Here is a 16,497-nt window from a genome sequence, read left to right on the forward strand (position 1 = left end):
TTTCAGCCTTCACATGCTGAGGAAAGTTAGATCCTGCTTCCATCAAAAACATTTTACCCTCCTTGTCCAATCCATCATCCTCTCCAGATTGGACTATTGCAACTCTATCTACTTAAGCCTAGCTAAGAAAAACCTCCACAGACTCTAACGGATTCAGAATGCCACGGCCAAGCTCATCTTCGCTAAAAGTAAATTTGACCATGTCTCCCCGCTCCTGGCCAAGCTCCACTGGCTTCCGATAATCGCCAGGGTCCACTATAAATGCGCCTGTTTAGCTTTCAAACTCCTATATGGTATCCTCCCTCCCTTTATCCCTCTTTCTTGGAATTCCTCAAATCTCTTTATATGTTCTAATACCACCAGATCCTCCCACAAATTAAAACTATCCTTCCCCTCGCTAAAAGGCATTTCCCACACAGGAAAGCTAGGGACCTCCCTCCACTTCAAAATCACTGAGCTTTGGAACAACCTTACCTCCCCTCTTCGGAACTTGAGCTCTCTCCAAGTTTTCTGCAAACATCCGAAAACCTGGCTTTTCTCAAAAAATGTAAGTCTCCCTCCAACTTAGGAATCAAGGAAACTCTTATATCTTGGCTTCCCAAGTCCTCTAAATTTTCTTCACACTTCTACCTCTAACCCTCTGTTGTAGTTCCTTCCTATTTCTCCTACTGTAAACTGTGTCGAGCTCTACGAATGTGGAGATGATGCGGTATACAAACCTAAGGATTAGATTAGATTATATATTATATATTGGATGGAAAGAATTTTGAAAATAATTGAACAATAATATAATTAATAGTATGAATGAATTTCTGTTTGTTAAAATGCAAATTTATATGGTTTTAATGGTCTTGTTTTATTGATATGAGATCTAAAAATTTTCTTTCTGATTGTTGCAAAACTTTATATGTTAATACTTTACATTTTTGGTTTATAGGGGTTTTATTGAATTAATCTTATTTCATTATTTATAAGAAGATGGATTTGTTTATTATGTTGCCTGGGGGGCTATTGTGATTATATGTCCTATGCGTGTTTGGGAGGGATGAAGGGTGGGATTTTGTTGGAATTAGGGGTAATGAAATTATAGTTGATGGGGGGTATTGCATCAATTTGATTTATTATTAAATTTATTAGGTGTGCTGGTGTCTGGTCATTTCAATATTAGCAAATCTATATATTATTGTTGGTTTCTATATGAGATATTAGATGGAGATTAAGGATTTTTCCTTAAATGTCAATGGCCTAAATCATCCAATCAAAAGGAGGAAAATGTTAGCTTTTCTTCAGAAGCAAAATGCTGATGTATATTTTATACAAGAGTCACATCTGTCCTTAATAGAATCTAGGAAACTGAAAGGAGGTTGGATTTCTAAATGTTTTTTGCACCAGCAGTGGAGAAAAAGGCTGGGGTTGCTATTTTAGTTAATAGGAAATGTTCAGCTGATTTTCAAATGATTGCTTCGGATCCTTTAGGGCGATGGGTACATGTTAAAATGATTATGGGAAATATTGCCCTGGATTTATTCAATGTGTACGCTCCAAATTTGAATCAAATGGAGTTTTTAAATCGTATACGGCAGTTGTTATTAACACTGGCTGCTTCTAATTTAGCGGTGGCTGGAGATTTCAATGCTGTAATGGATCCAATTATTGATAAAAGACCAAGTAAAATTATAAAATCGTTAGGGCTAGATAATTTAATACAATCTTGTGATCTAATTGATATATGGCGTATTCTTCATTTTAATGATCGAGAATTTTCCTTTTGTTCAAAGTCCACAACTCCTTTTCAAGAATTGATTATATTTTTGTTTCTAATAGTATAGTTCAACGTGTGATTAAGGCCATTATAGATCCTATTATTTTGTCTGATCATGGTGGAGTGTGGATTGAGTTACAATCTGATGAGCCAGTTAGTTCTAAACCAGTTTAGAGATTTGATAATGCTTTGCTTGCTGATTCAAAATTTCTTGAAGATTTTAAATTGAAAATGATTGAATTTTTCCAAATTAACACCTCTGAAGATATAAGTATTGAGACATTATGGGATGCATTTAAGGCAACTATGAGAGGTAATATTATTTCTTATTCGGCATATATTAAAAAGCAACTCAAAAAAACAATTTTCTGTTTTGGAGAATGAAATTAAAATATTGGAAAATAAAATAATTAATAGGTGGGAGCAACATATTTTGCAAAGTTTATTAAAAGCAAAAGCCAAATATAATGAGATATCTTCTAATTTGTAAGGAAAAAATTGTTTTATCAGCAAACTCAGTATTATGGTAACTCAAATAGGGCAGGAAGATTACTTGCAAATTATCTCAAAGCAAAAAAGAGGAAAACTGAAATTATTGCAATTAAAGATAAACAAGGAGTTTCGCATACTAAAATTGAGCATATTTTACAGCAATTTTTTACTTTTTATAAGGATTTGTATTCTTCTGAGTCTTATGGAAATGGAGTACAAGATGGTTTAGAATTTTTGAATTTACTTATTGGACCAAAGATTCCTGATCATATAAAAAGAAGTTTAGAAGAACCTATATCTTTAAAAGAATTAGAAATAGCATTGAAATCTCTTAGAGTTGGATCCGCTCCAGGTGGTGATGGGTATACTGTTGAGTTTTATAAATCATTTCAAATTACCCTTTTGCCACATTTGTTAAATTTATATCATTATCAACTGAATATAGGTTGTATTACAGGTACTATGGCTGATTCATTGATTATTGTTTTGCCAAAACCAAACAAAGATTCTACTTCGGTTTCAAATTACAGGCCTATTTCATTAATAAATGTGGATGGAAAACTTATTGCTAAGGTTTTGGCTTTGCGTTTGGCTAAAGCTCTCCCTTTTATTATAGATACTCACCAAACAGGATTCGTTGCAAAGAGACATTCTTCTAATAACACTAGATTGGCTTTTCATTCTCTAAATTTGACAAAAAACATAAATGATCCAGTTTTTTGATCTCTTTGGATGCAGAAAAAGCCTTTGATCGAGTGGAATGGACTTTTATGTATCGGGCTTTAGAGTGGTTTGGTATAGGTTCTGGTTTTATTCAAATAATTCAGACATTGTATAGCTCTCCTGGTGCAAGGTTATATATTAACAATAATTTGTCTGATCGGTTTAACTTGCTAAGGGGGGTTAGACAAGGTTGTCCTTTATCTCCTTTGCTCTTTGATGTAGTTCTTGAACCCTTGTTAATAGCCATTAATCAGGCAAAGGGGATAAAGGATATTCCGTATTCGAATTGGGAATACAAGCTTTCTGCTTATGCGGATGATATATTTCTTTATTTGAGAGACCCAGAAATTACCATTCCATGTTTACTTGAATTAATTGAGAAATTTGGAAAATTTTCTGGTTATAAGATCAATTGGAGTAAGTCTGAAGTTCTTCCACTAAATGTTCATTGTACCAAAGAATTATTTGAATCATTTTCATTTGTTTGGAAAGAAGATAGATTAAAATACTTAGGTATTACCATTAAGAACACATTAGAAGACACAGTAAAAGAGAATGAAAAATTTTTATTAAAGAAAATATCAGAAATGTGTGAGCAATGGAATCCTTTACATCTTTCTTGGTGGGGGAGAATTCAAATGATTAAAATGATGATATTGCCTGTGGTTTGTTATCAAATGAGTATGATACCAATTTTTTTTCAGGGGTCATTTTATAAAAAGTTAAATGTATTCTTACTAAATTTGTTTGGTTGGGTAAAAGACCCAGATTAGCTTTAGTATCTTTACAAAAGACAATTGTGGAGGGAGGGGGGTAAATTTTCCAAATTTTTATAGGTATTATCAAGCCTATATTTTAAGACAGGGTATGTATTGGATCCTCCCAGAGCTCATGGAGAATGTACCGGATTGGCTATATTTAGAATGGTAACTCCTGTTTCCTTTGCATTTGTCTCATCTTATCAGTATAAAATTACCTGGGAAATATAAAGATAATAGAATATTGTTTGATACATAGAGAACTTTAAAATATGTTAGTAATTTATCACCAGATCCAATTTCAAAATCATTAAATCAATCCATTTGGCTTAACTCCAAGATTAAACTTGGCGGTTTTCAAATCATCTGGAAACATTGGATTATTGCAGGTATATGGACATTAAATGATGTTGTTTCAAATGGTTCATTGCTTAGTTTTTCACAGCTGCAACATAAATTTGGATTAAGTAAATCACAAAATTTTAAGTGGATGCAGTTGAAGCAAGCTATTCAGGAGGGGTTTCCTGAATGGAAAGATCTTAGTATAGTTTGGAATTCTTATGCTTTCAGGTGGGTTTTTTGGGACACCAAGCTGCACAGTGGTATAAATTGTTGTATGGATACTTGAATAAAAAACAAAAAACTGGTCTTAGGGATATTTGGAGCATTGAGATCAAGCACCAAATTTCTGCTTCTCAATGGCCACGACTTTGGTCTTGGAGATTAAAAATTACAAGGTCAGCATCTATGAGGCAAACTTGGTTCTTTTTGTTACATTAGAGCTTTTTGGACCCCAGTTCGCTTACAAAAGTTGGACAGCTCTAGGTCTAATAGATGCTGGCATTGTAATTTAGATGCTGGGACTCTAGATCATTTACTTTTTTTCTGTCCCTTTGTCAATGCCTTTTGGAAGTTAATTTGGCCCCAAATTAATTCAATGTTAGAAAATCATGTTGCCCTTTCATATGATACTATTTTATTTGGAACGTCTATGAGATTCAGGAGTCAAATTTCAACAAATAACAATAAGCTTTTGCTTATATTGACAGGGGTTGCCATTCAACATATTACTGGAAATTGGAAGGATTATACTAAACTTAATTATACCTTTTGGTGGAATTTGGTGGGAAAGAAACTCAACGACAGTGCAAGGAAGATGGAGTCCATAGAAAATGCCTGGACCATACTCAAGGGCACAGTGCACGAAGCACAGAACCTGTGCATCCCCAAGTACAGGAAAGGGTGCAAAAAAAATAGAAAAAAACCCCCAGTGTGGATAACAAATGCAGTGAAAAAGGCGTTAAGTGACAAGAAAGCATCATTCAAAAAATGGAAAAAGGACAAAACAGAGGAGAACCAAAAGGAACACAAAAAACACCAAAAGCAATGTCATCGAGTGGTTAGGAAAGCAAAAAAAGAATATGAAGAGAGACTGGCAGGGGAAGCAACAAACTTCAAATCATTCTTCAGGTACGTTAAGGAGAAGCAACCAGCAAGGGAGGAAGTGGGACCCTTGGATGATGGGACAGAAAGGGAGTGGTAAAAGAGGAAAAGGAGATAGCTGACAGGCTAAATAAGTTCTTCACGTCAGTTTTCACGAGGGAGGACACAACCAACATTCCGGAGCCCGATGAGATCGTAAAAGGAGAGCAGGATGAAAATCTGGTCCAGCTAGAGGTGAGCAAGGTGGATGTCCTCAGGCAGATAGACAGGCTAAAGAGCGACAAATCGCCAGGTCCGGATGGCATTCACCCAAGGGTACTCAAGGAACTAAGGAACGAAATAGTTGAACCACTTCGACAGATATGCAACCTATCCCTAAAAACTGGAGAGATTCCGGAAGACTGGAAAATAGCAAATGTTACGCCCATCTTCAAGAAAGGCTCAAGGGGAGACCCAGGAAACTACAGGCTGGTGAGCTTGACCTCGGTCCCGGGAAAGATGATGGAAGCACTGATTAAAGACAGCATCTGGGAACACATCGACAACTATGGGCAGCTAAAGTCGAGCCAGCATGGCTTCTGCAAGGGCAGGTCATGCCTCACAAACTTATTATACTTCTTTGAGGGGGTAACCAGCCAGGTGGATAAAGGGGAATCCATAGATATCATTTACCTTGACTTCCAAAAAGCCTTCGACAAAGTGCCACACGAAAGACTACTAAGGAAGCTATGGAACCATGGGGTGCAAGGGGAGGTCCACCGATGGATCAAAAACTGGCTGGCGGACAGGAAACAGAGGGTTGGAGTAAAGGGACATTACTCAGACTGGCAATGGGTCACGAGCGGAGTTCCACAGGGGTCGGTGCTGGGACCACTCCTATTCAATATATTCATTAACGACCTGGAAACAGGAACAAAATGTGAGGTTATTAAATTTGCGGATGACACCAAACTATATCGCAAGGTCAATAACATGGAAGACTGCGAAGATCTCCAAAAAGATCTGACAACACTGGAAAAATGGGCCAAAAAGTGGCAAATGAGTTTCAACATAGGGAAATGCAAGGTCATGCATATAGGGAAAAAAACCCCGATGTTCACTTACAAAATGGGGGGATCAGCGCTAGGGGTGAGCGACCTTGAAAGAGACCTGGGAGTGATGGTAGACACAACATTGAAGGCGTCGGCGCAGTGTGCCACGGCCTCAAGGAAAGCAAACAGAATGTTGGGTATCATTAAGAAGGGTATCACGACCAGGACAAAGGAAGTCATCCTGCCACTGTATCGTGCTATGGTGCGCCCGCACCTGGAGTACTGTGTTCAGTTCTGGTCGCCGTACCTCAAGAAGGACATGGAGGTACTTGAGAGGGTCCAGAGAAGAGCAACTAAGCTAATAAAGGGCATGGAGGACCTCTCATATACTGACAGACTGAAAAAGCTAGGGCTTTTCTCCCTGGAAAAGCGGAGACTTAGAGGAGACATGATAGAAACCTTCAAGATCATGAAGGGCATAGAAAAAATAGACAGGGACAGATTATTCAAATTAAGGGGATCAATAAGTACAAGGGGGCACTCAGAGAAATTGAAAGGGGAGAGGTTTAGAACAAACGCCAGGAAGTTCTTTTTCACACAGAGGGTGGTGGATACATGTAACGCGCTACCAGAGGATGTGATAAACAGGAGCACGCTACAGGGGTTCAAAGAAGCTTTGGATAGGTACTTGGAAGACAAAGGGATTGAGGGGTACAGATAAGAGTAGAGGTAGATTATAGGGATGGGATTAGAGGTAAGCTACAAAATTAATCAGGGACCACTGTTCAGACAGTAGGCCTGATGGGCCGCCACGGGAGCGGACCGCTGAGCAAGATGGACCTCTGGTCTGACTCAGCGGGGGCAACTTCTTATGTTCTTATGTTCAGTGTGTCATATTTATAAAATGGAGAGAATGCTTGCTATACAGCAAGGTAATTACAATAGTTTTAAAAAGATTTGGGGGCCATTGATTACATATTCTAATGATTAGACACCTTTTTATTACATAGGAATATTTTTAGTGTGGGATTGGGGAGGTATGTCTTGTATTTTAATGGGTTTGTTCCTAATGAATGGGTTGGTTGTGGGTGGGGGTCTCTTTTATATGCATTTAATAATAAGAATGTTAAGTGATTTTGTACGAATTATTTGATTGAATATTGTACACTTGTTGCAAGATTTGAAAATGAAGAATATATAAAAAAAAAAAAAATGTGTGTGCGCTCAGAAAACAGGTGCCCACACATCACATTTTTTGAGGCTGAGAAAGGTCGCGGCACCCTTGGTATCGCATTAGATTGAAGTTAAATGTGGTACAGAGGATTTAAGATTTTTAGTTTTGGAAACAGTCTTATATAGTATAGACTAAACCAGGGGTGTCCAATGTCGGTCCTCGAGGGCCGCAGTCCAGTCGGATTTTCAGGATTTCCCCCATGAATATACATGAGGTCTATTTGCATGCACTGCTTTCATTGTATGCTAATAGATCTCATGCATATTCATTGGGGAAATCCTGAAAACCCAACTGGATTGCGGCCCTCGAGGACCGACATTGGACACCCCTGGACTAAACTATACCTTCTGGTGGAATTCGTTATGCCACATTTACAAAATGGAAAGAGTAATTGCCATACAAAGAAGGAATTATAATAATTTTAAAAAGATTTGGAGGCCATTGACAAGTTATTGCAATGATTAGACACCATTATCCATTGAAAGTACACTTATACATAGGGGGAGGGTATAAAGTTATATTAAGGTTCGATCAATTGATAATATTTATATGATATTTTTTTAAAATTCTTTATTCATTTTTTCATCTTACAACAAATGCACAATACTACATCATTTTAACTGTTACAAATCACTTGATATTCATACAATTCTAATTTTACATACATGAATTTATTCCCCCCAACCACCCTTCCCACAAGTAATTGAATTCAAAATATCATTTATATATTATATTTCAATCTATTAATCAAACCTTTAAAAGAACTATTTACCCTCCCCCCTCCCCCTACATGTAAATGTACTTTCATTAGGAAAATTATGTCTGTTCATTGCAATAATTTGTTAATGGCCCCCAAATCATTTTAAAATTATTATAATTCCCTTTTTGTATGGCAATTGATCTTTCCATTTTATAAATATGACCCAATGAATTCCACCAAAATGTATAGCTAAGTCTATTGTAATCTTTCCAATTATTGGTAATATGTTGTATGGCGACTCCTGTCATAATTAATAAAAGCTTGTTATTACTTGATGATATTTTTGATTAAAATATTTGTGGGAAGGGTGGGAGGGGAGGGTATAAATGTATGTTTTTAAGATGATGTTAAAAGAAATACAAGTGATGTTTACAAGGTTTAAATGATGTAATATTGTGTTCTTGATGTAAGATGGAAAAATGAATTAAGAATTTGGAAAAAAAAAAGAAACAGTCACACTAACAAGGGGGGGAGATGTGTCACATATCATTAAAGAAGGAACAACAATTTATATTTTATTGGAACACAATTAGCCCCAGTAGGAAATGGGACAGTTTTTATTGGTGACCCAATATATATAAGCATTTTCCGATTGACTCACGATATAACCAATCAAATACATAGAATACAGCAATATCTGTTGACGTCAATATATTTTAAATCTGTTGCCGGTGGTGTCCTTTGAATATAATTATACAAGTGAGATTCTGATGGTTGTTTTCACAATAGTTAATTTGATTTTAGCTGTCAAATAGTAATTTTAAGCAATTCAACATACTTTTTTTTCTAACTTTTTCCATCCATCTAATCTAACCAATTTCTGTTTTTATCCCACAGTTTTTACTTGTTATGTTTCATTTTTTAACAAACTGTAAACCAAGTCGATCTCCTTAGGGAGTAGATTTGGTACATAAAATGAAGATTAGATTAGATCAGATTAAGGTATTATAGAGGATGTGAAATGTAAAACTTTTTTGCCGAGAAATCGCTATGGGTTAAAATACCGGGTAGGAAAGGACATGAAATTAAGATGGGCCTATACTATCGTCCACCCGGGCAATCCGGAGATATCGATAGAGAAATGGAAGCTGAGATGAAGCGAGAATGCAAAAGCAGTTACGCAGTTATTGTGGGAGACTTCAACTACCCTGGGATAGACTGGAATCTTGGAAGCTCAAGATGCGCTAGGGAGACAGAATTCCTGGAGGCTACACAAGATTGCTTCATGGAGCAGCTCCTTGTGACCCTGGGCAAGTCACTTAATCCTCCATAGCCCCAGGTATGTTAGATAGATTGTGAGCCCACCGGGACAGAGAGGGAAAATGCTTGAGTACCTGATTGTAAAAACCGCTTAGATAACCTTGATAGGCGGTATATAAAATCCTAATAAACTTGAAACTTGAACTTGACGAGAGGAAATGCCACTCTGGATCTAATTCTAAATGGGTTAATGGGCCCTGCAAAGGAAGTGGAAGTAGTGGGACCATTGGGTAACAGCGATCATAATATGATCAAGTTCAAAGTTGAAGTAGGAATACTGAAAGGAAAGAGAACCATAGCGACAACTTTCAACTTCAGGAAAGGAAAGTACGAAGCAATGAGGGAAATGGTAAGGAAAAAACTTAGGAACACTTCCAAGAAATGGCAAACGGTAAACCATGCCTGGTCTTTTTTCAAGGACTCGGTGAACGGGGCGCAAAATCTGTACATCCCCAGATTCAGAAAGGGAAGCAAAAAGAGTCGAACAAAAGACCTGGTATGGCTGACTAAAATAGTGAAGGAAGCGATAGGCAATAAGAAAAATTCATTCAGGAAATGGAAAAAAGACAAAACTGAGGGGAACTGGAAGGAGCACAGGAAGTATCAAAAAGAATGTCACCGTGTTGTTCGAAAAGCCAAAAGAGAGTATGAAGAGAGGCTAGCTAGGGAGGCACGAAATTTCAAACCATTCTTCAGATATGTCAAAGGGAAACAGCCAGCTAGGGAGGAGGTGGGACCGCTGGACGACGGAGACAGGAAGGGAGTAGTGAAGGAGGAGAAAGAAGTCGCGGAAAGACTTAACATGTTCTTTTCGTCTGTATTTACGAACGAAGACACAACCAACATACCGGAACCTGAGCAATTCTTCAATGGAAATCAAGCAGAAAAATTAACATCCATGGAAGTGAGCCTTGAAGATGTGCGCAGGCAGATAGAAAAACTAAAAACTGACAAATCCCCGGGTCCGGACAGAATCCATCCAAGGGTTCTGAAGGAATTAAAGGAGGAGATAGCGGAACTATTGCAGCAAGTTTGCAACCTATCCCTGAAAACAGGCGTGATACCGGAGGATTGGAAGATAGCCAACATCACGCCCATCTTTAAAAAGGGATCAAGAGGTGACCCGGGAAACTACAGACCAGTGAGTCTGACCTCGGTTCCAGGGAAAATGGCGGAAGCACTGATAAAAGAAAACATCGATAAACATTTGGAAAGAAACAAACTTCTGATACCAAGCCAACATGGTTTCTGCAGGGGGAGAACGTGCTTAACTAACTTATTGCACTTCTTCGAAGGAATCAACAAGCGGATGGACAAAGGAGACCCCATACAACATGACATCATATATCTTGATTTCCAAAAAGCCTTTGACAAGGTGCCTCACGAGCGTCTACGGAAACTGAAGAACCATGGGGTGGACGGAGACGTTCATAGATGGACCAGAAACTGGTTGGCGGGTAGGAAACAGAGGGTAGGGGTGAAGGGCCACTACTCGGACTGGAGGAGGGTCACGAGTGGTGTTCCGCAGGGCTCAGTGCTCGGGCCGCTACTATTTAATATATTCATAAATGATCTAGAAACAGGGACGAAGTGTGAGATAATAAAATTTGTGGACGACACCAAATTATTTAGTGGAGCTCGGACTAAAGATGACTGCGAAGAATTGCAAAGGGACCTGAACAAACTAGGGGAATGGGTGACGAGATGGCAGATGAAGTTCAACGTTGAGAAATGTAAAGTATTGCATGTGGGAAGCGGAAATCCGAGGTATAACTATACGATGGGAGGGATGTTATTGACTGAGAGTACCCAAAAAAGGGACTTGGGGGTAATGGTGGATATGACAATGAAGCCGACGGCACAGTGCGCAGCGGCCGCTAAGAAAGCGAATAGAATGCTAGGTATAATCAAGAAGGGTATTACAACCAGGACAAAAGAAGTTATCCTGCCTTTGTATCGGGCGATGGTGCGCCCGCAACTGGAATACTGCGTCCAATATTGGTCGCCGTACCTTAAGAAGGATATGGCGTTACTTGAGAGGGTTCAGAGGAGAGCGACGCGTCTGATAAAAGGGATGGAAAACCTTTCATACGCTGAGAGATTGGAGAAACTGGGTCTCTTTTCCCTGGAGAAGGGGAGACTTAGAGAGGATATGATAGAGACTTATAAGATCGTAAAGGGCATAGAGAGAGTAGAGAGGGACAGATTCTTCAAACTTTCAAAAAATAAAAGAACAAGAGGGCATTCGGAAAAGTTGAAAAGGGACAGATTCAAAACAAATGCTAGGAAGTTCTTCTTTACCCAACGTGTGGTGGACACCTGGAATGCGCTTCCAGAGGACGTAATAGGGCAGAGTACGGTACTGGGGTTTAAGAAAGGATTGGACAGTTTTCTCCTGGATAAGGGGATAGATGGGTATAAATAGAGGATTACTGCACAGGTCCTGGACCTGTTGGGCCGCCGCGTGAGCGGACTGCTGGGCACGATGGACCTCGGGTCTGACCCAGCAGAGGCATTGCTTATGTTCTTATGTACATCATTTCCCCTGAAGAAACAGAGTTTGGTGAAACATACATTTCTCTGTTGGGGACTACGTATTGAGGTTGTAAATGTTGCAGATATTTGAGCGTTGTGAGTAAAACACTATGGGGCTTTTTTCAAAGTACTTAGACATACAAAGTCCCCTAGAAACCTCTGGTACTTTGAAAATGAGCCCCTTTATATGAACTACAAGGAAGAAGAAAACTTGGGATTTGTTGCTGAAGGGAAGTAGCATCCTTCATCAGACATAAATGGAGAATGTTTGCAAAATAAGTACTGTCTGAAATTCAGGATTTGATTGTTTCTTTTGAGTAGTCAGATGATTGAGAAGGTGCCTTCCATGCCACATTTGGTGATTTTAAGGCACAAGAAACCTGACTAATTCTGTTAAACTTTACAAAGTTAGATAGTTGATATATGATTAATATATATATGTAAAGGAGTTTTTGAAATTTGTGTAACCCGAATTTGTTGTGTAATGCAAGACCACTAAAAGTGGCCATGTAAGCATGATCAGCATGATGTAGGCAAGAAATACAGCCCATACTGCTAAGGCCCAGTGAGCAGGACTTTGGAAATAAGCTCAGCAGGGTGGCTGGATAGATCTCTGCTTTAGGAGACTCAAATTCAGGGTGAGGAACAAAGGTACTCATAGAAAAAAAGGAGTCAAGAAGAAAAGCTCTGCTGTTACTGGACGACTATTTTGGGTTATAGAGACCCATGTGTCATGTAAATGCCAAGAGGTGCCGTGGTTCCCAAATCTAATTAGGGAGGCCCTTCACCCCCTCACTAATCTGGTTTTGTATTTATCATGAATATAAATGAAATAGATTTGCATCAAGTTTCTCTCATGAATATATATTGCAGATATCCAAATAACCTCGCCACACTGAGGTTTCCCAGGATTGGTTTAGGAACCAGTGGCCTAGAGGGACCTGGGTATAGCACTGAAAGACCTACTATAAGGATGTTTTATCGGTCACCTTTGTGGACCTGAGGCCTAGCTTATGCTCTAAACCATGCTTTGCGTCATATAATCTTATTTATCACTTTTACTCAGACCAAAAAAGAGGAGATAAAGGCAAAAATAAAGCAGACAGCTCTACAAGGTGAACAATTTCAGGAGAATCACACTGGGATTCTGAGCCACTGGTTGGCAGAAAGGCAATCTGGTTGTTTGAAATGTCATAAAATCAAGCGTAGAAAGTTCATAAGAACATAAGAGTTGCCATTCTGGACAGACCAAAAGTCCAACAAGCCCAGTAACCTGTTTCCAACAGTGGCCAACCCAGGTCACAAGTACCCGGCAAGATCCCAAAGAATAAAGATCCTCCCATTGGACAGCAGAGATTCACATGGCCTATCAGGCTACTGATATTAGATAACAGGAAGTTGTATATCTTCCTACAGAAAGCATCCTCTACCCTTCCCACCGTATTCCGATGCAACAGAGCAGTATAGAAATTCAATAAAACGAGTCATATGTTCTTACCAACTAGTGTGCCTCCCCCCCCCACCATTAACAAGCTTCCTTCTGTGAATGAACCATAAGCAGTATAATCGAAGTGGATGCATGCTGGCCTTTCCCATTTCCGCTGTCGGGTCTCTCTCTGCTTGTATCTCAGTGTTACATACTGATGTCGGGTTCTCTAATTGCTGTTCTCATCACTTCCTATCGCCCTTTCTTTACATCTTTGTTACTTTTTTTGTATCCAAAGAAGAGGAGAAGTGGATTAAGGGATCTTCACTAGGACTGAGAATGAGAGATTAAGGCAGTAATAGTTTAATAGAAAGAGTTCATAAATTTCCATCTTATCACCCACGATCATACATATCTGTCTCACAACTTCCCACTCACTCTCAACCAACAACATTCAGGGGCTTAGTTTCTAGCATAAGCTGTTGTTAAGACCTGGTTTTATGCACTGAGATCTAGTTCTTAAGAACATATCTTAACTTTAGCCCATGTCCTTAGGACTCACAAGCATGACCTACACTTCCCCCATGCCAGAGTACAGTTGCAGGCTGTTAGTGATGCTACTCATTCACTCCTTACGCTTGTAAGAAAGCATGCAGCAAAAAAGAGGTCACAAGTCAAAACAAGGAAGGGCTTCAACGAGGCTAGGAAAGAGGAGCTTCAGGGCCTTGCTGCTTCAGAAGCTACTCTGCATTTTACTACCTGATTAGGGTGACGGTGGAGATGAAACAGAAACTCTCAAAATCCTGAAATAAGCTCAGAGTATCTTTAAGAGTAGGTAAGAAGCAAACCCAGAGCAGTCTTCATGTCTCTAGTTTAGTTTGTGTTTGCAAATCCTGCAGAATAATCATGATACCAGTTGTGACCAGGGTTCAGTCTCTTTTCAGACAAGGTTCAATCCAAAGCCCATCTTGAAATGCAGAGCACAGGTCTGAAACAGCAAGGTGTTCACTGCCCAGTCACTTTCAAAACAACCAAGTGCTGAAATCCAATTTCCATGCAACAGAGAAGGTGCAAGGCTGTAGGCGACTTCTACATGCACTCAGCTTGGATGTCCGATAGCTCCATGACCCAGGACATGCAAACAGATCACATGCTGAGCATTTTTTATTATCATTAAGTGGAACAGAATAGGGATATACAGCATGCCAAACTCCTGCTAACATCTGGGCCTGTATTAAACTGGCTTCTTGAAGATGTCTGAAATGCTGATACCCCTACATTCTGTTTTGGTGCTGTGAAAGCTTTCTTGATAGTGGAGTTGTACTTACCCCACTCCATTCGACGCTTCCCATACTCACTTCTTCACCTCCATCTGGGCCGCTTTCATACTTTACGCATCCTGCTAAGTTTTCACGGCCTCTTCTCTGCTCCATGGCTTCTCCATCTTTCAGAAGCTCCACCACTTTTGTCTGGTTAATAGGGTCAGTTCCCTGAAAGTGCAAAATGCATGAATGACTGGGCCATCTCTATCCCAAAGGCCACCCTACTGGTCAATCTCTAGAATACACAATTCTAAAAGGCCATGTGCTACATTTTATTACAAGGGGGCAGGGGCTCATAAGAGGAGCAAAGCAGGACCATCAAGGCCCATGCCTAGGACCTGCATCTTTACACGATTACTTCCTGATACCATGTGACTCTTGACCGCTGTCTCTCATGAGAAAAACCTGAGAGCTCAAGCACCCTAAGGCAGTGTTTTTCAACCTTTTTTGGGCAAAGGCACACTTGTTTCATGAAAAAAATCACGAAGCACACCACCATTAGAAAATGTTAAAAAATTTAACTCTGTGCCTATATTGACTATATATAAAGTAATTCTCTTGAATAGGAATCAAATAAACACAAAGAAAGTATTTTATAATTACTTTATTATGAAATATTAAGTAAACAGAATAGTGAAAAATTATAAAATACTTTATTCAGTGCGAAACCTGGGCCTGTTTGGCTGAACACAAAGCTGATATTCTGGCTGGAATCGAAGAAAGACACACACGTAGCTCTTCGTCAACAGCTCTCAGTCTTTCTCTGTATTTGGTTTTTATAGCATACAAAAATAGACAAATATACCCTCCATCCTTTTTATTAAACCACAATAGCAGTTTTTAGCGCAGGGAGCTGCGCTGAATGCCCAGCGCTGCTCTTGACGCTCAATAGGCTCCCTGCGCTATAAAAACCACTATTGCGGTTTAGTTAAAAGGTGACCATATTGTAAAATATAGACAGCAGATATAAATTCAGAACTGTGCATAGTAAGTGAAGGGAAGTTTTCATCTCTGGGAATGTACCAGTCTAACTATTTGAGTTATTTGGGCAAATTCCTTTTGAAAACTGTGGTAATCACTGCCTCCACTTTGCTAAATTTAAAATAAAATCATTTTTCCTAACTTGTCTGGTGTTTTCTGGTTGCACTTTCTTCTTTCAGGACTGTTGAATTCCAATCTTTCTTCCCCTTTCTAATCAGCCTGTATGCTTTCTCTCCTCCAACACCTCATTCCCCTCCCCCAACTTTTTCTTCCTCTCTCCCTGACCTTTCTTTCTTTTTTTCTGTTTCTCTTCTTTCCTTCTGTCTTCCCTGCCTGCCCCCTCTTCTTTCTTTCCTCCCTGCCGTTCCCCAAGCCACTGACCACTGCCATCGGGGACAGGACCCACCAATGGATACACAGGCCCCAAAGCCGACGCCGACGCATGCTCTCCCTGACGTCAATTCTGCAATCGGAGAGGAAGTTCCGCCCAGCAGGCAGCGATTGGCTGGCCCGAACTTCCTCTCCGACTGCAGAATTGACGTCGGGGAGAAGAAGACTTATCAGGCTCGATAGATTAGATCGCCAAGACAAAGTGAGTCCTGGCGTGATCGACCTCTCTTTGCCTTGGCGAGGCTACTGGCGCCCCTGCCTCGGGCCCCCCGTCAGCTCGCGGCCCCTGTAATGCAGGACTGGTAGTACTGCCCTGATGGCGGCCCCTGCGACACACCAGGCACATCTTGCGGCACACTAGTGTGCCGCGGAACAGCGGT

The 16,497-nt window shown here is 39.7% G+C and overlaps 1 protein-coding gene across 1 annotated transcript in view; it reads right to left on the reverse strand.

Moving 5' to 3' along the window:
* The window catches only part of KLC4 (kinesin light chain 4), a 370,771-nt gene that overhangs the window by 72,514 nt on the left and 281,760 nt on the right, over window positions 1-16,497 (reverse strand). Inside the window, exon 13 of the mRNA XM_033937472.1 lies at window positions 14,753-14,914. Within this exon, the coding sequence (XP_033793363.1) occupies window positions 14,753-14,914 (162 nt within the window). The remainder of the gene's footprint in view (window positions 1-14,752; window positions 14,915-16,497) is intronic.

This window comes from Geotrypetes seraphini, chromosome 3 (genome assembly GCF_902459505.1).
Source record: "Geotrypetes seraphini chromosome 3, aGeoSer1.1, whole genome shotgun sequence".
NCBI classification, from domain to species: Eukaryota; Metazoa; Chordata; class Amphibia; order Gymnophiona; family Dermophiidae; genus Geotrypetes; species Geotrypetes seraphini.